A 23,065-nucleotide genomic window follows, 5' to 3' on the forward strand; every position below is an offset into this window, starting at 1 on the left:
GGGCAAGGAAAAACTCACCCCAGTGGGACGTCAATGTGAATGACTATGAGAAACCTTGGAGAGGACCGCATATGTGGGCAACCCCCCCCCCCCCCCCCCCTCTAGGGGAGACCCGAAAGCAATGGATGTCGAGTGGGTCTGACATAATATTGTGAAAGTCCAACACATCAGCGAAAGTCCAGTCCATAGTGGGGCCAGCAGGAACCATCCCGAGTGGAGACGGTCAGCAGCGTAGAGATGTCCCCATCTGATGGACAGGCTAGCGGTCCACCCCGGGTTGGGAGCAGAGTAGAAAAGAACAGAAAAGAAACGGCAGATCAACTGGTCTACAAGATAATAAGATAATAATAATATAACAATAATAATATTATAATATAAGAATAATAATAGAAAGGGATAAGCGGTAGAAAATGGATGGATGGATATAATAATAATAATATAATAACAATATATAATAATAATATAATAATAACAATATAGTATAATAATAATAACAATATAATGTAACAATAATATAATAATGATAATATAACAATAATACAACATATTAATAATATTATAATAATAATAACAATATAATATAACAATAATAATGATAATCTAATAATAACAATATAAGAGAACAACAATAATATAATATAATAACGATAATAACAGTATAATATATTAATCATAATACTAATAACAATATAACAATAATAATATAATAACAATATTAATTTTATATATATGTAACAATAATATAAGAACAATAATAATAATATAATATAACAGCAATAATAATAGAAGAATAATGACAACAATATAATATAACAACAATAATAATAATAGAATAATGATAATAATAATAACATTATAATATCCATCCATCCATTTTCTACCGCTTGTCCCTTTTGGGGTCGCGGGGGGCGCTGGAGCCTATCTCAGCTACAATCGGGCGGAAGGCGGTATACACCCTGGACAAGTCGCCACCTCATCACAGGGCCAACACAGATAGACAGACAACATTCACACTCACATTCACACACTAGGGACCATTTAGTGTTGCCAATCAACCTATCCCCAGGTGCATGTCTTTGGAGGCGGGAGGAAGCCGGAGTACCCGGAGGGAACCCACGCAGTCACGGGGAGGACATGCAAACTCCACACAGAAAGATCCCGAGCCCGGGATTGAACTCACGACTACTCAGGACATTCGTATTGTGAGGCAGATGCACTAACCCCTCTTCCACCGTGCTGCCCCACATTATAATATAACAATAATAATATAATACCACAACAATTATAATAATAAAAAAATAACAATTATAATAATATAATAATAATATAACAATTTATAATAATAACAATACAGTATAATAATAATAACAATATAATGTAACAATAATAATATCATAATGATAATATAATATACCAATAATGATAAAACATAATAATATTCTAATAATAATAACAATATAACATAACAATAATAACAATAATCTAATACTAACAATATAATAGACCAATAATAATATAATATAAAAACAATGATAACAGTATAATATATTAATCATAATACTTATAACAATATAACAATAATAATATAATAACAATATAAATTCAATATAACAATGATAATAATATAATATAACAATAATAATAATATAATAGCAATAATAATAGAAGAATAATGACAACAATATAATATACAACAATATTAATAATAGAATAATGATAATAATAATAACATTATAATATAACAATAATAATATAATACAACAACAATAATAATAAAATAACAATTATAGTAATATAATGATAATAATATTATTATTATTATTATTATAGTGTTAATAAAATAATAATAACAATATATAATATAATAATAACAATATATTATATTAATAATAACAATGTAATGTAACAATAATAATATAATATAATATACCAATAATAATATAACACAATAATATTCTAATAATAATAACAAGATAACATAGTAATAATAATGATAATCTAATAGTAACAATATAATAATATAATATAATATACCAATAATAATATAACATAATAATATTCTAATAATAATAACAATATAACATAGTAATAATAATGATAATCTAATAATAACAATATAATAGAATACTAATAATATAATATAAAAACAATGATAACAGTATAATATATTAATCATAATACTTATAACAATACAACAATAATAATATAATAACAATATAAATTCAATATAACAATGATAATAATATAATATAACAATAATAATAATATAATAGCAATAATAATAGAAGAATAATGACAACAATATATTATACAACAATAATAATAATAGAATAATGATAATAATAATAACATTATAATATAACAATAATAATATAATACAACAACAATAATAATAAAATAACAATTATAGTAATATAATGATAATAATAATATTATTATTATAGTGTTAATACAATAATAATAACAATATATAATATAATAATAACAATATATTATATTAATAATAACAATGTAATGTAACAATAATAATATAATATAATATACCAATAATAATATAACATAATAATATTCTAATAATAATAACAAGATAACATAGTAATAATAATGATAATCTAATAATAACAATATAATAGAATAATAATATAATATAATATACCAATAATAATATAACATAATAATAATAACAATATAACATAGTAATAATAATGATAATCTAATAATAACAATATAATATAATAATAATAATATAATATAAAATCAATGATAACAGTATAATATATTAATCATAATACTTATAACAATATAACAATAATAATATAATAACAATATAAATTCAATATAACAATGATAATAATATAATATAACAATAATAATAATATAATAGCAATAATAATAGAAGAATAATGACAACAATATAATATACAACAATAATAATACTAGAATAATGATAATAATAATAACATTATAATATAACAATAATAATATAATACAACAACAATAATAATAAAATAACAATTATAGTAATATAATGATAATAATAATATTATTATTATTATAGTGTTAATAAAATAATAATAACAATATATAATATAATAACAATATATTATATTAATAATAACAATGTAATGTAACAATAATAATATAATATAATATACCAATAATAATATAACATAATATTATAATAATAATAACAATATAACATAGTAATAATAATGATAATCTAATAATAACAATATAATAGAATAATAATATAATAGAATAATAATAACAGTATAATATATTAATCATAATAACAATATAACAATAATAATTCAATAATAATATAACAATAATAATAATATAACAATAATAATACTAATAATGTAATATAACAGCAATAATGATATAATACTAATAGTAATAACAATACAATATAACATGAATAACAATATAATATAATAATAATATTATAATGTAGCCACAATGTTCATGTTAGTGAGAGTGTACAAATATTACTACTAACTATGTGTCATTTAGCTGGGGACACCCTACAACTAGCTCTATAATGTCCCACCCTATAATGTTATTAATGTTCTCTACCTACAGTATAAAACAGCACCTATCATTAACTTGACAAAAAAAGACGTGTGTGTAGTTTAAGAACAGTTGGTAAAGTTTATGTGCAGTAAAACTTTTCATGAAGTCAACTCACCTTCATGTGTGTTCCTAAATGTGTCTTCCACGTCTTCGATGAAGAGAGCAGTTATGATTGTGGTCGACAGAGTAAACAACTAAAAATTTAGTTTTTTTTCTCTAAAAGCATACATTTGTGTAAATATGGCCGAGGACAAACATTGTTGTGTTTCCTGAAGGAAACATCTAATCTGTGGGAGAGAATCCCTCTGACATGTTTCTTTTTTTGGATAAGTCAGCTTGAAGCGTCCCTCTGTCTTGGACTCCCTCCTCGTCATCTGACCTGAGTCTGTTATGAGTTTACTTCCTGGTCATCTTACCTGTGATTGGCCAGTGCGTAATGTTTGGCCCTAAGCTTAGCCAATAGTGACTCATCATAGCAACACCAACCAATCATCATGGATGTTCTCATTCTATTTATACATAATTTACTTTATTTGGCCTGGATCCACACTCCATTTCTCCCTTTGATGTAAGCTACAAGCTACATGGCTCTAAAATATTAAAGTTGTTACAAATTATTTTTGAAATACTTGCTCACACATTTGAGGCGTATATGAAACAAAAGTAATAATATTACAGTAATATTTCAGTCATTATCACATTTTATGAGAGCGGACAGAGAGACAAGTCTTGGCCAAAAGTCAGGCTTTTGCCAGCCAGTTGTTTCGTGACACAGTACACATACATATGTATGTGTACTGTGTATATGTACATATACACGTACATGTACACCTACACATACATATACACGTACAGATACAAGTACACTTACATGTACACCTACACATTCATATACACATACACATACATGTACACCTACACGTACACTCACACATACACGTACACCTACACATACATATACACGTACACATACATGTACACGTACACATACATGTACACGTACACATACATGTACACCTACACATGCACTTACACATGTAGTGTTGTACATCAGTGGTCCCCAACCACCACGGACCAATTGGTACTGGGCCGCACAAGAAATAATTAAAAAATATATTTTTATTTTATTAAATCAACATAAAAAACACAATATATGGATTATATATATACAAGGGGCGGCGTGGCGAAGTTGGTAGAGTGGCCGGGCCAGCAATCGGAGGGTTGCTGGTTACTGGGGTTCAATCCCCACCTTCTACCATCCTAGTCACGTCCGTTGTGTCCTTGGGCAAGACACTTCACCCTTGCTCCTGATGGCTGCTGGTTAGCGCCTTGCATGGCAGCTCCCTCCATCAGTGTGTGAATGTGTGTGTGAATGGGTAAATGTGGAAATAGTGTCAAAGTGCTTTGAGTACTTTGAAGGTAGAAAAGCGCTATACAAGTACAACCCATTTATCATTTATATCAATATAGATCAATACAGTCTGCAGGGATACAGTCCGTAAGCACAGATGATTGTATTTCTTTATAAAAAAACAACAACAATAAAATAAAAATAAAAACACAGTACTTAGCAGTAGTACTTTACATAATACACAGTACTTGCAGTAGTACATAACTTGCACATACATTTATTGTCATGAAACTTCCTGCAAAAACAAAAATTGCTTCCATCCAAAATAAATCAAACATTAAAATCTTCATCCTTCAATAAAAATCATCAACTTAATTTTGTTTTATTTCTCCATGACGTCTAATTTTAAACTGATGACATCGACTCTTCAAAACTCACCAGAAGGTTTTTTTAATCCAATATTCATGTTTCAGTCATTGTGTGACGTCGTGTTTCATTCGTTGTGTGACGTCATGAAAGTCAGCTTTTTTTTTTTGTATGTTTAACTCTTTCAGGTCACAACTACTTTAAAGGAAGGAATAACAACTTTGATACGTCAAAGACTAATTGTACTTTATTAGGATCAATAGGAATATTATTAGGATCAATGTGAATAATAATGATAATAATATTAATAAAAACTTCAGGTATACAGTAGCCTACCTACCTTTAGCATTGTTAGCATTAGCACAAACAAACATATATACATATATATACATATATATATAGATATATATGTATATATATATATATATATGTATATATATACATGTATATATATATATACACATGTATGTATATATACCTATATGTATATATATTCATACATGTGTATATAATACACATATATTTCAACATATTTACAGATATTAACATATACATTTAAATATATATGAATACAAATATATAAAAAACAATATATACATACACCCCCCGCGACCTCAAAAGGGACAAGCGGTAGAAAATGGATGGATGGATATATACATACATACAGTATATACACAAATGTATGTTTGTGTATATATGTACATATTTATGTACATACATAAATATGTATGTACATATATAAATACACATTTATGTGTATTTGTATACACATATGTATGCATATGTGTATCTATATGTATTTTATGTGTATATCTATACACACATCTACATACATTATTTAGATAAATGTGCGTGTATATGTATTGTATATACACATATGTATATATGTATTTATATACATATCTTTGTATCCATATATGTATGTATTATATACACATGCATATACATACATAAATACACATACATACATACCGGTATGCATATGTATGTACATATATATGTACATGTGCTGTATGTGTATTTATATTCGCATATATAGACACATACAGAATATACACATATGTATACAAGTATGTATGTATATATACATATCTGTGTATCATATACATATTGATGTATTATATACAGATACAGTAGATTCACATATGTACACATACATACATATACACATTTATACATACATACACAAATATATACACACATTTATTTGGATTATACATATATATATATATATATATATATATATATATATATATATATATATATATACATACACACATATATACAATATATGTACACATGTATGTATATATATATATATATATATATATATATATATATATATATATATATATATATATATATATATATATATATATATATATATATATATATATATATATATATATACACACATATATACATATACACACACACATTCATACGGACATATTGCCGTGCCAGCAAACTGAGGGTTCAGGGTTCGATCCCCAGCTTCCACCATTCTAGTCACATCCGTTGTGTCCTTGGGCAGGATACTACACCCCTGCTCCTGATGGGTCGTGGTTAGCGCCTTGCATGGCAGCTCTCGCCATCTTGAAGGTAGAAAAGCGTTATACAAGTACAGTATTTACCATCTACCATTTATGCATATACGTACACACACACATACATACATATATACATATATGTATGTATAGAAGCATTTAAGTCCCATCTTAAAACACATTTGTATACTCGAGCCTTTAAGTAGACCCCTTTTAGACCAGTTGATCTGCCGTCTCTCTTTTCTTTTCTGCTCTGCTCCCCTCTCCTGCATGGAGAGGTGATCAGGTAACCACAGATGATGCGCTAGCTGTTCAAAGTCGGGACCCAGGATGGATCACTCCTCTGTGCATCAGTGGGTGACGTCTCTGCGCTGCTGAAGCCTCTCCACTCAAGATGATCTCCTGCTGGCCCCACTGTGGACTGGACTCTCACACTATTAACTAGATCCACTGTGGACTGGACTCCGACACTATTAACTAGATCCACTGTGGACTGGACTCCCACATTATTAACTAGATCCACTGTGGACTGGACTCTCACACTATTAACTAGATCCACTGTGGACTGGACTCTCACACTATTAACTAGATCCACTGTGGACTGGACTCCCACACTATTAACTAGATCCACTGTGGACTGGACTCCCACATTATTAACTAGATCCACTGTGGACTGGACTCCCACATTATTAACTAGATCCACTGTGGACTGGACTCCCACATTATTAACTAGATCCACTGTGGACTGGACTCTCACACTATTAACTAGATCCACTGTGGACTGGACTCCCACATTATTAACTAGATCCACTGTGGACTGGACTCCCACATTATTAACTAGATCCACTGTGGACTGGACTCCCACATTATTAACTAGATCCACTGTGGACTGGACTCCCACACTATTAACTAGATCCACTGTGGACTGGACTCCCACATTATTAACTAGATCCACTGTGGACTGGACTCCCACATTATTAACTAGATCCACTGTGGACTGGACTCCCACACTATTAACTAGATCCACTGTGGACTGGACTCCCACATTATTAACTAGATCCACTGTGGACTGGACTCCCACATTATTAACTAGATCCACTGTGGACTGGACTCCCACATTATTAACTAGATCCACTGTGGACTGGACTCCCACATTATTAACTAGATCCACTGTGGACTGGACTCTCACACTATTAACTAGATCCACTGTGGACTGGACTCCCACATTATTAACTAGATCCACTGTGGACTGGACTCCCACATTATTAACTAGATCCACTGTGGACTGGACTCCCACATTATTAACTAGATCCACTGTGGACTGGACTCCCACACTATTAACTAGATCCACTGTGGACTGGACTCCCACATTATTAACTAGATCCACTGTGGACTGGACTCCCACATTATTAACTAGATCCACTGTGGACTGGACTCCCACACTATTAACTAGATCCACTGTGGACTGGACTCCCACATTATTAACTAGATCCACTGTGGACTGGACTCCCACATTATTAAATGTATCCACTCGGCATCCATTGCACCGGTCACCCAGGGGGGGTCCCCACATCTGTGGTCCTCTCCAAGGTTTCTCATTATTCCCATTGAGTTGAGTTGAGTTTTTTCTGGCCCTGATGTGGGATCTGAGCCCAGGATGTCGTTGTGGCTTGTGCAGCCCTTTGAGACATTTGTGATTAAGGGCTATAGAAGTCAACTTTGAGATATATATATATATATATATATATATATATATATATATATATATATATATATATATATATATATATATATATATATATATATTATATATATATATATATATATATATATATATATATATATATATATATACATATATATATATATATATATATATATATATATATATATATATATATATATATACATACATATATATATATATACATATTCAAATATTTACATATATACAGTATGTATGTGTATAAAGAAATTTGTATATATTCAAATATTTACATAAATATTTATATGTATACATTAATGCATATATATATATACATATAAATGCATATATATATTCAAATATGTACATATATATGTATGTGTATAAAGAAATGTGTATATATATTCAAATATTTACATATATATTTAAATGTGTACATTCATGTGTGTGTGTATATATATATATATATATATATATATATATATATATATATATATATATATATATATATATATATATATATATATATATATATATATATATGTATATATATACACATCCATTTTCTACCGTTTTTCCTTTTTGGGTGTATACATAAATGTGTATGTATATTCAAATATTTACATATATATGTATGTATATTTATATATATATATATATATATATATATATATATATATATATAGAGAGTTTTCCTTTGGGGGGTGTGCATGTAAGATTAAGACTCGGCTGGGATTTGAACTCCAACCTACCTGAGATCGGTAGGTTGGAGTTCAAATCCCAGCCGAGTCATACCAAAGACTATAAAAATGGGACCCATAACCTCCCTGCTTGGCACTCAGCAACAAAGGGTTGGAGTTGGGGGTTAAATCACCAAAATGATTCCCAGGCGCGGCGCCGCTGCTGCCCACTGCTCCCCAAGGGGATGGGACAAATTTCACCACATCTAGTGTGTGTGTGACAATCATTGGTACTTTAATCTTAATCTTCATCTTAAAAAGTGTATTCTCCATCAAATGTATTTTGTGTGAATATTTTTGGAATATAAAGTTGTATTGTCTGTCAAATATAAACTTGTCTGTAAAAAGTATTTTGTGTTGCTCGTCTACATCTTATCAGACATGTTGTGATCTGTGATTATTAATTTTTATTGTGATTTTTATTTTGGTGAAGCGGATGTACCTTATTGTGAAGGGCACTCAACAGGATGTGTCAGTGTGTGTGCGACATGTTTACTAACAAGAAGTCAAGTTGAAACTACGTTGAAAATGTCAACGTTGAAGTACTGCCTGTGTCATCAGTGAGAACCAGTAATAATGCATGCATGTTCAGAATAAACGTATACTTTCAGTACACGCAGTAATACTGCATGTATGTTGAAAATAAACTTATACTTTCAGTACACGCAGTAATACTGTATGCATGTTCAGAATAAACGTGTACTTACAGTACACGCAGTAATACTGTATGTATGTTAAGAACAAACTTATACTTTCAGTACATGCAGTAATACTGTATGCATGTTCAGAATAAACGTGTACTTAGAGTACACGCAGTAATACTGTATGTATGTTAAGAACAAACTTATACTTTCAGTACACGCAGTAATACTGTATGTATGTTAAGAACAAACTTATACTTTCAGTACATGCAGTAATACTGCATACATGTTGAAAATAAACTTAAAACTTTCAGTACACGCAATAAAACTGCGTGTATGTTGAAAATAAACGTATACTTTCAGTACACGCAGTAATACTGCATGTATGTTGAAAATAAACGTATACTTCCAGTACACGCAGTAATACTGCATACATGTTAAAAATAAATGTATACTTTCAATACATGCAGTAATACTCCATATACATTGAAAATAAACGTATACTTTCAGTACACAGTAATACGGCATGTATGTTGAAAATAAACGTATACTTTCAGTACACGCAGTAATACTGCATGTATTTTCAAAATAAACGTGTAATTTCAGTACACACAGTAATACTGCATACATGTTGAAAATAAATGTATACTTTCAGTACACACAGTAATACTGCATACATGTTGAAAATAAACTTATACTTTCAGTAAATGCAGTAATACTGCATACATGTTGAAAATAAACTTATACTTTCAGTAAATGCAGTAATACTGCATACATGTTGAAAATAAACTTATACTTTCAGTAAATGCAGTAATACTGCATGTATGTTGAAAATAAACTAAAACTTTCAGTACACGCAGTAATACTGCATGTCTGTTGAAAATAAACGTATACTTTCAGTACACACAGTAATACTGCATGTATGTTGAAAATAAACTTATACTTTTTTTACACGCAGTAATACTGTATACATGTTGAAAATAAACTTATACTTTCAGTACACACAATAACACTGCATGTATGTTGAAAATAAACTTATACTTGCATACATGTTGAAAATAAACGTATACTTTCAGTACATGCAGTAATACTGCATATATGTTGAAAATAAACTTAAACTTTCAGTACATGCAGTAATACCTCATACATGTTAAAAAAAACATATACGTTCAGTACATGCAGTAATACTGCATACATGTTGAAAATAAACAAACTTTCAGTACACACAGTATTACTGCATGTATATTGAAAATAAACATATACTTTCAGTACACACAGTATTACTGCATGTATATTGAAAATAAACATACTTTCAGTACACGCAGTAATACTGCATGTATGTTGAAAATAAACTTATACTTTCAGTACACGCAGTAATACTGTATGTATGTTGAAAATAAACTTATACTTTCAGTACACGCAGTAATACTGTATGTTGAAAATAAACGTATACTTTCAGTACATGCAGTAACACTGCATGTATGTTGAAAATAACAAATACTTTCAGTACATGCAGTAACACTGCATGTATGTTGAAAATAAACGTACACTTTCAGTACACACAGGAATACTGCATACATGTTGAAAATAAACTCATACTTTCAGTAAACGTATACTTTCAGTACACGCAGTAATACCTCATACATGTTGAAAATAAACGTATACTTTCAGTACACGCAGTAATACTGCATGTATTTTCAAAATAAACGTGTAATTTCAGTACACACAGTAATACTGCATACATGTTGAAAATAAATGTATACTTTCAGTACACACAGTAATACTACATACATGTTGAAAATAAACTTATACTTTCAGTAAATGCAGTAATACTGCATACATGTTGAAAATAAACTTATACTTTCAGTAAATGCAGTAATACTGCATACATGTTGAAAATAAACTTATACTTTCAGTAAATGCAGTAATACTGCATGTATGTTGAAAATAAACTAAAACTTTCAGTACACGCAGTAATACTGCATGTCTGTTGAAAATAAACGTATACTTTCAGTACACACAGTAATACTGCATGTATGTTGAAAATAAACTTATACTTTTTTTACACGCAGTAATACTGTATACATGTTGAAAATAAACTTATACTTTCAGTACACACAATAACACTGCATGTATGTTGAAAATAAACTTATACTTGCATACATGTTGAAAATAAACGTATACTTTCAGTACATGCAGTAATACTGCATATATGTTGAAAATAAACTTATACTTTCAGTACATGCAGTAATACCTCATACATGTTAAAAAAAACATATACGTTCAGTACATGCAGTAATACTGCATACATGTTGAAAATAAACAAACTTTGTTCCTGCTGTCCCTGAGGACAGCAGGAACTTCACTCGGTGACAGAAAACACTGTGAGTAATGGCTTCCTGCGCGTCTTGCACCATACTCACGGAGAGGTTGGCTCTGCTAGAGGGCCGTGTCCGCCAGTTAGAGCAGAGTAATGTCGTAACTTTAGATGTTGCGGACACATCTGCTAGCGTTAGCTGTAGCGAGCTAACTAGCCCAGCTTGTAGCAGTCCTAAGCGACCTACAAGCTACGGTGTACCGGTTGAGACGCATAATAGATTTAGCTCTTTAGCTAGTCCTACACCCCAGTCTACCGGGCACCACACCTTAGTTATAGGGGACTCCATCACCCGAAACATAAAGCTTAGCAAACCAGCCACAATAAAGTGTATCCCCGGGGCCAGAGCACCTGACATTGAAGCTAATCTTAGGGAGCTAACTCGCAACAGGCCTAGTAAACACGTACGACAGGCTAATCGCACCACTAATTATGCGAATATAGTTGTACACGTTGGCTCCAATGACACTAGAATGAGACAGTCAGAGATTACAAAGAGAAACATAGCCAGGACTTGTGATCTCGCCAGAAAGATGTCCAGGCATCGAGTAATTGTCTCTGGCCCCCTGCCTGCGAGAGGCAATGATGAGAGATATAGCAGATTAGTCTCGCTTAACAAGTGGTTGGCTAGCTACTGTAGGACGCAGGGACTAACGTTTATTGATAACTGGCCCTCTTTCTGGGGCAAACCAGGCTTGCTGATGAGAGACGGCCTTCACCCTAACCAGGAAGGCGCCATCATCCTGTCTAGAAACATAGACTACTATTTAAGTCTCACTTGACTGACTACACTAGAGCAAGCCCGGTCACAGGCAATTACAATGTCTGTTAGTCCGGGTGAGGAGTCAGTTAAGCTAGAACTAGCCAGCGCCAGGCTGGATAATCCATGTACGCATAGCAATTCTCTTAGAATAATACACAATTCACATAATGTTTTTTCTGTTGTGTCTGTGTCAGGGGTGGACATGCATTCTACTGAGGTGGCAAATTATGATATGTCCAGTCTATTGCAGCACCAAGCAAACAATCGGAAAATTCCCGTCATATCAATTCCTAGATATGGTCGAAACTATTTAAAGTGCACTACGCATAATAAACGCAACATTGTTAATATTGCCACTACGGATAATCTTAACAAAAACTCGTCAAAACAGCCCAATACCTATAATATGGGCTTTTTAAACATAAGATCATTGTCTCCCAAAGCGTTATTGGTTAATGAGGTCATTAGAGACAACAATCTTAACGTCATTGGTCTTAGCGAAACCTGGCTCAAACCGGACGAATTTTTTGCGCTCAATGAGGCATCTCCTCCTAACTATACGAATGCGCATGTTGCCCGCCCTCTTAAAAGGGGAGGGGGTGTCGCACTAATATACAATGAAAATTTCAACCTTACCCCTAACCTAAATAATAAATATAAATCGTTTGAGGTGCTTACTATGAGGTCTGTCACACCGCTACCTCTCGACCTGGCTGTTATCTACCGCCCCCCTGGGCCCTATTCGGACTTTATCAGTGAATTCTCAGAGTTCGTTGCTGATCTAGTGACGCACGCCGACAATATAATCATAATGGGGGACTTTAATATCCATATGAATACCCCATCGGACCCTCAGTGCGTGGCGCTCCAAACCATAATTGATAGCTGTGGTCTTACACAAATAATACATGAACCCACGCATCGCAACGGTAATACAATAGATCTAGTGCTTGTCAGGGGTGTCACCACCTCCAAAGTTATGATACTTCCATATACTAAAGTAATGTCCGATCATTACCTTATAAAATTTGAAGTTTTGACTCTTTGTCAACAAGCTAATAATAATAATAACTGCTATAGCGGCCGCAACATTAATGCTGCCACAACGATGACTCTTGCTGACCTACTGCCTTCGGTAATAGCACCATTCCCAAATTATGTCGGCTCTATTGATAAACTCACTAACAACTTTGACGATGCCTTGCGCGAAATTATTGATAGTATAGCACCGCTAAAGCAAAAAAGGGCCCCTAAAAGGCGCACCCCATGGTTTACAGAAGAAATTAGAGCTCATAAATTATCATGTAGAAAACTGGAACGCAAATGGCGCGCGACTAAACTTGAGGTTTTCCATCAAGCATGGAGTGATAGTTTAATAACTTATAAACGCATGCTTACCTTAGCTAAAGCTAAATACTACTCAAATCTCATCCGCCTCAACAAAAACGATCCTAAATTTCTGTTTAGTACAGTAGCATCGCTAACCCAACAAGGGACTCCTCCCAGTAGCTCCACCCACTCAGCAGATGATTTTATGAATTTCTTTAATAAGAAAATAGAACTCATTAGAAAGGAGATTAAAGACAACGCATCCCAGCTACAACTGGGCTCTATTAACACAAATACGACTGTATATACGACGGACACTGCCCTCCAAAATAGTCTCTCTATTTTTGATGAAATAACATTAGAGGAATTATTACAGCGTGTAAGTGGGATAAAACAAACAACATGTTTACTTGACCCACTTCCTGGGAAACTTATCAAGGAACTGTTTGTATTATTAGGTCCATCAGTGTTAAATATTATAAATTTATCACTTTCCTCCGGCACTGTTCCCCTAGCATTCAAAAAAGCGGTTATTCATCCTCTGCTCAAAAGACCTAACCTCGATCCTGACCTCATGGTAAACTACCGACCGGTCTCCCACCTTCCGTTTATTTCCAAAATTCTCGAAAAAACTGTTGCACAGCAGCTAAATGAACACTTAGTGACTAACAATCTCTGTGAACCTTTTCAATCCGGTTTCAGGGCAAATCACTCTACGGAGACAGCCCTCGCAAAAATGACTAATGATCTATTGCTAACGATGGATTCTGATGCTTCATCTATGCTGCTGCTTCTTGATCTTAGCGCCGCTTTCGATACCGTCGATCATAATATTTTATTAGAGCGTATCAAAACACGTATTGGTATGTCAGACTTAGCCTTGTCTTGGTTTAACTCTTATCTTACTGACAGGATGCAGTGCGTCTCCCATAACAATGTGACCTCGGACTATGTCAAGGTAACGTGCGGAGTTCCCCAGGGTTCGGTTCTTGGCCCTGCACTCTTTAGTATTTACATGCTGCCGCTGGGTGACATCATACGCAAGTACGGTGTTAGCTTTCACTGTTATGCTGATGACACTCAACTCTACATGCCCCTAAAGCTGACCAACACGCCGGACTGTAGTCAGCTGGAGGCGTGTCTTAATGAAATTAAACAATGGATGTCCGCTAACTTTTTGCAACTCAACGCTAAGAAAACGGAAATGCTGATTATCGGTCCTGCTAGACACCAACATCTATTTAATAATACCACCTTAACATTTGACAACCAAACAATTAAACAAGGAGACTCGGTAAAGAATCTGGGTATTATCTTCGACCCAACTCTCTCGTTTGAGTCACACATTAAGAGTGTTACTAAAACGGCCTTCTTTCATCTCCGTAATATCGCTAAAATTCGTTCCATCTTGTCCACTAGCGACGCTGAGATCATTATTCATGCGTTCGTTACGTCTCGTCTCGATTACTGTAATGTATTATTTTCGGGCCTCCCTATGTCTAGCATTAAAAGATTACAGTTGGTACAAAATGCGGCTGCAAGGCTTTTGACAAAAACAAGAAAGTTTGATCATATTACGCCTATACTGGCTCACTTGCACTGGCTTCCTGTGCACTTAAGATGCGACTTTAAGGTTTTACTACTTACGTATAAAATATTACACGGTTTAGCTCCAGCCTATCTCGCCGATTGTATTGTACCATATGTCCCGACAAGAAATCTGCGTTCAAAGAACTCCGGCTTATTAGTGATTCCCAGAGCCAAAAAAAAGTCTGCGGGCTATAGAGCGTTTTCTATTCGGGCTCCAGTACTCTGGAATGCCCTCCCGGTAACAGTTAGAGATGCTACCTCAGTAGAAGCATTTAAGTCCCATCTTAAAACTCATTTGTATAATCTAGCCTTTAAATAGACCCCCCCTTTTTTAGACCAGTTGATCTGCCGTTTCTTTTCTTCTCTCCTCTTCTCCCCTGTCCCTTGCGAGGGGGAGTTGCATAGGTCCGGTGGCCATGGATGAAGTGCTGGCTGTCCAGAGCCGGGACCCCGGGTGGACCACTAGCCTGTGCATCGGTTGGGGACATCTCTGCGCTGCTGACCCGTCTCCGCTCGGGATGGTTTCCTGTTGGCCCCGCTGTGGACTGGACTCTCGCTGATGTGTTGGATCCACTGTGGACTGGACTTTCACAATGTTATGTCAGACCCACTCGACATCCGTTGCTTTCGGTCTCCCCTAGAGGGGGGGGGTTACCCACATATGCGGTCCTCTCCAAGGTTTCTCATAGTCATTCACCGACGTCCCACTGGGGTGAGTTTTTCCTTGCCCGTATGTGGGCTCTGTACCGAGGATGTCGTTGTGGCTTGTACAGCCCTTTGAGACACTTGTGATTTAGGGCTATATAAATAAACATTGATTGATTGATTGATTGAGTACACACAGTATTACTGCATGTATATTGAAAATAAACATATACTTTCAGTACACACAGTATTACTGCATGTATATTGAAAATAAACATACTTTCAGTACACGCAGTAATACTGCATGTATGTTGAAAATAAACTTATACTTTCAGTACACGCAGTAATACTGTATGTATGTTGAAAATAAACTTATACTTTCAGTACACGCAGTAATACTGTATGTTGAAAATAAACGTATACTTTCAGTACATGCAGTAACACTGCATGTATGTTGAAAATAAACGTATACTTTCAGTACATGCAGTAACACTGCATGTATGTTGAAAATAAACGTACACTTTCAGTACACACAGGAATACTGCATACATGTTGAAAATAAACTCATACTTTCAGTAAACGTATACTTTCAGTACACGCAGTAATACCTCATACATGTTGAAAATAAACGTATACTTTCAGTACACGCAGTAATACTGTATGTATGTTGAAAATAAACGTATACTTTCAGTACACAGTAATACTGCATGTATGTTGAAAATAAACATATACTTTCAGTACACGCAGTAATACTGTATACATGTTGAAAATAAACTTATACTTTCAGTACACGCAGTAATACTGCATGTATGTTGAAAATAAACGTATACTTTCAGTACACGCAGTAATACTGCATGTATGTTGAAAATAAACTTATAATTTCAGTACACACAGTAATACTGTATGTATGTTGAAAATAAACTCATACAATAACAGACATTGTGTATTTACAATAAATTGGAACACTTTTGTTTAAATATAATTGTTCATATTAATGTTTTCTTAAAGGATGCTAGTTTATTGGAGATGCTACTTTTGTCTCTTAAAGGATGCTAGTTTATTGGAGATGCTACTTTTGTCTCTTAAAGGATGCTAGTTTATTGGAGATGCTACTTTTGTCTCTTAAAGGATGCTAGTTTATTGGAGATGCTACTTTTGTCTCTTAAAGGATGCTAGTTTATTGGAGATGCTACTTTTGTCTCTTAAAGGATGCTAGTTTATTGGAGATGCTACTTTTGTCTCTTAATTGTGTGGATGAAGACTCATTTTGGTTCGTTGAGTCCTAAACAAAACATTGAGAAGAGTAAAACTGCTCGTGTTTCAGCATAATTCCGTTTTAATGTGACGCGTTCTGAAAAGTGAGCGATGACTGTAAGCGACAAGAGGAAAAGAAGCTCGCCCATCAGTCACGGCCAAGAGGCACATGTGGCCGTGGTGTACACCAGAGTGTCCTTTGAAGGAGACGTAGTTGACACGAGGTTCCGTGAAAAGTGTGGTCTGAGTCTGATGGCATCGAGTCGCCATGGCGATGAGCAGCATGCGTCACCATGCACACACACACACACACACACACACATACACACACAAGGAGACATCTTGCTATGACTAATTTGCTTTTAGAGGAACGACATCTCACGCTGCTTCCACACAGTGAACAAACACTGCCTTTGTGTAACGTTGTGTAACGTTGTGTATTTGCTGGTGTGTGTGGTTGCAATGTCGACTCTGATAACACAAAGTTTTTTCTTCTTTAAACTGTCATTACTCAAAAAATAACAATGATTTAAAAAGGTTGTTCAAGGCTCCAATTATATATCATCAAATATCACAATTCCAAGTATTGTTGGGGGGGAAATATTGCATATATTTTGTGTTTGCCACACACAAACCAGTGAAGTTGTCACGTTGTGTAAATGGTAAATAAAAACAGAATACAATGATTTGCAAATCCTTTTCAACTTATATTCAATTGAATAGACTGCAAAGACAAGATACTTAACGTTCAAACTGGTAAACTTTGTTTTTTTTTTTGCAAATATTAGCTCATTTGGAAGTTGATGCCTGCAACATGTTTGAAAAAAGCGGGCACAGGTGGCAAAAAAGACTGAGAAAGTTGAGGAATGCTCATCTAACACACTTATTTGGAACATCCCACAGGTGAACAGGCAAATTGGGAACAGGTGGGTGCCATGATTGGGTATAAAAGCAGCTTCCATGAAATGCTCAGTCATTCACAAACAAGGATGGGGCGAGGGTCACCACTTTGTCAACAAATGCGTGAGCAAATTGTTTAAGAACAACATTTCTCAAGCAGCTATCGCAAGGAATTTAGGGATTTCACCATCTACGGTCCGTAATATCATCAAAAGGTTCAGAGAATCTGGAGAAATCACTGCACGTAAGCAGCAAGGCCGAAAACCAACATTGAATGCCCGTGACCTTTGATCCCTCAGTCGGTACTGCATCAAAAAGCGACATCAGCGTGTAAAGCAGGGGTGTCAAAGTCAAATGGACGGAGGGCCAAATAAAAAATTTAGCTACAAGCCGAGGGCCGGACTGTTCAAATGTTCATTGAAAAATTTTTAAATGACGCATATAGTCTAGTGAACCTAATTGAACCTACTGAAAACCTAACAAATATATTTCAATATGATCAGATAAATAAAGCAATATTTTCTTATGGCTCTGTCAGTAATCTTTAATTTTCAACAGACACAAAAGACAAATTTCCTTTATATAAAAATCCCCATAACATGAACATTAAATGAAAGAAACCGGTATTCAAGGCACCATCAGTAGCCTATATTTTCTATTTTAGCAAAAGTGGGCTAAATTTACTTCAAAGAAAAAAACAATAATAGCAATTTTCTATCATCCACTCAACTGAAATATTTTTTAAAATATAATTAAATTGAAATACAATAAAATAAAGTGCAAAAATCTATAAATCAAAAACAACACTTTGTTTAAGGAGAAGTAACATGCAGTGAAAACAAATATTAAACTTTAACTTTTAAACTTGAATTGAGTAAAAACTCTAAATATGTGATTGCACAGTAATGTTCACTTGTTTGAGGTTGAGGGTGATACTTGGTGGTGTCCCATCTTTTCCACAAGTTCATCAATGTTCGGGGTAAGGCTCTGAGCTGAGGAAATCCTCAAGATTGAATGGAGGTGTTCAGCAGTAAGTCGACTTCTGTGTGATGTTTTGTTCAGGTTCATCAAAGAAAACAGTTGTTCACACAGGTATGTGCTGCCAAACATAGACAACGTTTGAGCAGCCTGGATGCGCAGCTGGGGCATTGTGTCGGGGAGGAAACGGGCGAACTCCGCAGCACCCACTGCCGCATATTTTGCCCTCAGTGCATCATTGCATTGGAGGTCAATCAAGCCTACTGCTCGGTGCGTCACCGTTGCATTGTGGGAAATGTAATATTGGTGCGTGTAAAAGATCTGCGGTCTGCGGGCCGGTTCTAATAATAAATCAAGATCATCCCAAGGGCCGTAAAAAACCTTCTCGCGGGCCGGATATGGCCCGCGGGCCTTGACTCTGACATATGTGGTGTAAAGGATATCACCACATGGGCTCAGGAACACTTCAGAAAACCACTGTCAGTAACTACAGTTGGTCGCTACATCTGTAAGTGCAAGTTAAAACTCTACTATGCGAAGCGAAAGCCATTTATCAACAACACCCAGGAATGTCGCCGGTTTCGCTGGGCCCGAGCTCATCTAAGATGGGCTGTTGCAAAGTGGAAAAGTGTGCTGTGGTCTGACGAGTCCACATTTCAAATTGTTTTTGGAAACTGGGGGGAAAAAAAGAGGAAGAGAACCATCCGGACTGTTACAGGTGCAAAGTGTAAAAGCCAGCATGTGTGATGGTATGGGGGTGTATTAATGCCCAAGACATGGGTAACTTACACAGCTGTGAAGGCGCCATTAATGCTGAAAGGTACATACAGGTTTTGGAGCAACATATGTTGCCATCCAAGCAACGTTACCATGGACGCCCCTGCTTATTTCAGCAAGACAATGCCAAGCCGCGTGTTACATCAACGTGGCTTCATAGTAAAAGAGTGCGGGTACTAGACTGGCCTGCCTGTAGTCCAGACCTGTCTCCCATTGAAAATATGTGGCGAAATTATGAAGCCTAAAATACCACAACGGAGACCCCCGGACTTTTGAACAATTTAAGCTGTACATCAAGCAAGAATGGGAAACAATTCCACCAAAAATGTGTCTCCTCAGTTCCCAAACGTTTACTGAGTGTTGTTAAAAGTTAAATTGAAAAGGATTTGAAAATCATTGTATTCTTACCATTTACACAACGTGCCAACTTCACTGGTTTTCGGTTTTGTAAAACAAAATTTTGTCAAAGAAACATAAAAACAATAATAAAAACTTATAAATAACAGATAGATCTGAAGTTCATCTAAAGACTCAAGCGTTGAAAGTAAAAAAATAAAAAATATATGACTTATTTGTAACAACTTTTAGATCCCAATAATTTTAGTGGGATTTTCTATTTGAACTGTCTTTGTTTAACAGTGTTATGAATTATTGACCTATTCGAGGCTCCAATTATTACACAGCAAATATTCCACTTTGAAATATTGTTGGGGGACAATATTTCATATATTTTGTGTTTGCCATATAAAACAAAGTTTACATTGACAAAAAAGGCATTAAAAAAAGAAACATAAAAACTTATAAATAACAGATAGATCTGAAGTTGATCTAAAAGACTCAAGCATTGAAAGTAAAAAAAAAAAAATGTATGACTTATTTGTAACACTTTTTGGATCCCGAGAATTTGACTGGGATTTTCGTATTTAAACTGGCTTCGTTTAACAGTGTTATAAATTATTGACCCATTCAAATGTAAACGTTGAATAAAACAAATGTAAAACATTTCTATAGGACTTATTTCTTACTGAAACCCTTCCGGGTCAAACTTGAGGGGAGCCCTAAATGCCATCCATCCATCCATTTTCTACCGCTTATTCCCTTCGGGGTCGCGGGGGGTGCTGGAGCCTATCTCAGCTACAATCGGGCGTAAGGCGGGGTACACCCTGGACAAGTCGCCACCTCATCACAGGGCCAACACAGATAGACAGACAACATTCACACTCACATTCACACACTAGGGCCAATTTAGTGTTGCCAATCAACCTCATCTATAAATAGTATTGGTTTTGAAAATGAAAACAATCAAGTAAAATAACGACATTGTGATCTTATATGGATATTCTGACCTTGACGTCAGGGTTTGATGCTCCGTGGTGACGCGCTGAAGACTAAAAAAGGCCCAGAGCCGTCAATCATTCCAACTGCTCTCCTCCGAGAAGGAAGTGCTTTGGTGCAAAAGGTGCAAGAGTCTTCATGGAAAAAGGTCTGATATATTGTTGACGGGGAGTATAAAACGGCCAAGCACGGCGTCCCGACAAGGCATCGGACGCCATCAGTCGCCCACGTCACTGTCCTGGTCGCCAATGAGCCACAGGAAGTGGAAGCTCAGCGCCAGCAGGGCGGTGCCCAGCAGGTCCCCCAGAGCCGTCAGGTAGGGGATGGAAAAGCTGTCGGGGTCTTTGCCGCTGCGCCACATGGAATGTACCATCCAGTCGGCGATGCACAACAACAGCAACACCTGTGTGGGTTTTTCAAAGTAAAAGTCACGTTTCGTGGTCAATTCGTCAACATGTGCAAGGCATACAGACATTTCCCACTCTCCCATGTCTAGACGAGACACAAATAGTCAACATAATATATAGAGATGTCCGATAATATCGGCCGATAAATGCTTTAAAATGTAATATCATAAATTATCGGTATCAGTTTCAAAAAGTAAAATGTATGACTTTTTAAAACGCCGCTGTACGGAGTGGTACACGGACGTAGGGAGAAGTACAGAGCAGTTGCGTCTCCCAGTCATACTTGCCAAACCCTCCCGATTTTCCCGGGAGACTCCCGAATTTCAGTGCCCCTCCCGAAAATCTCCCGGTGCAACCATTCTCCCGAATTTCTCCCGATTTCCACCCAGACAACAATATTGGGGACGTGTCTTAAAGGCACTGCCTTTGCGTGCCGGCCCAATCATATATTATCTACGGCTTTTCACCCACACAAGTGAATGCAAGGCATACTTGATCAACAGCCATACAGGTCACATACGGCCACAACTTTAACACTGTTACAAATATGTGCCACACTCTGAGCCCACACCAAACAAGAATGAAAACACATTTCGGGAGAACATTCGCACCGTAACACAACATAAGCGCAACAGAACAAATACCCAGAACCCCTCGCAGCACTAACTCTTCCGGGACGCTACAATATACCCCCCCCCCCCCCGCTACCCCCTACCAAAATCTTGCGCCCCCCCAACCCCGCCCACCTCAACCTCCTTATGCTCTCATGTCCCAAACTCCAAGC

At 35.1% G+C, this 23,065-nt stretch overlaps 1 protein-coding gene across 3 annotated transcripts in view; it reads right to left on the reverse strand.

Annotated features, from left to right (window-relative positions):
• Positions 1-21,228: 21,228 nt before the first annotated feature.
• slc41a2b (solute carrier family 41 member 2b) overlaps positions 21,229-23,065 on the reverse strand; it is a 101,905-nt gene continuing 100,068 nt past the window's right edge. For all 3 annotated transcript variants that reach the window (XM_062066249.1, XM_062066251.1, XM_062066250.1), the window contains one exon: positions 21,229-22,277. In XM_062066249.1, the coding sequence (XP_061922233.1) occupies positions 22,092-22,277 (186 nt within the window). In that variant the 3' untranslated portion in view covers positions 21,229-22,091. The remainder of the gene's footprint in view (positions 22,278-23,065) is intronic.

The sequence above is a fragment of the Entelurus aequoreus genome, linkage group LG12 (assembly GCF_033978785.1).
Source record: "Entelurus aequoreus isolate RoL-2023_Sb linkage group LG12, RoL_Eaeq_v1.1, whole genome shotgun sequence".
In the NCBI taxonomy this organism is placed as follows: Eukaryota; Metazoa; Chordata; class Actinopteri; order Syngnathiformes; family Syngnathidae; genus Entelurus; species Entelurus aequoreus.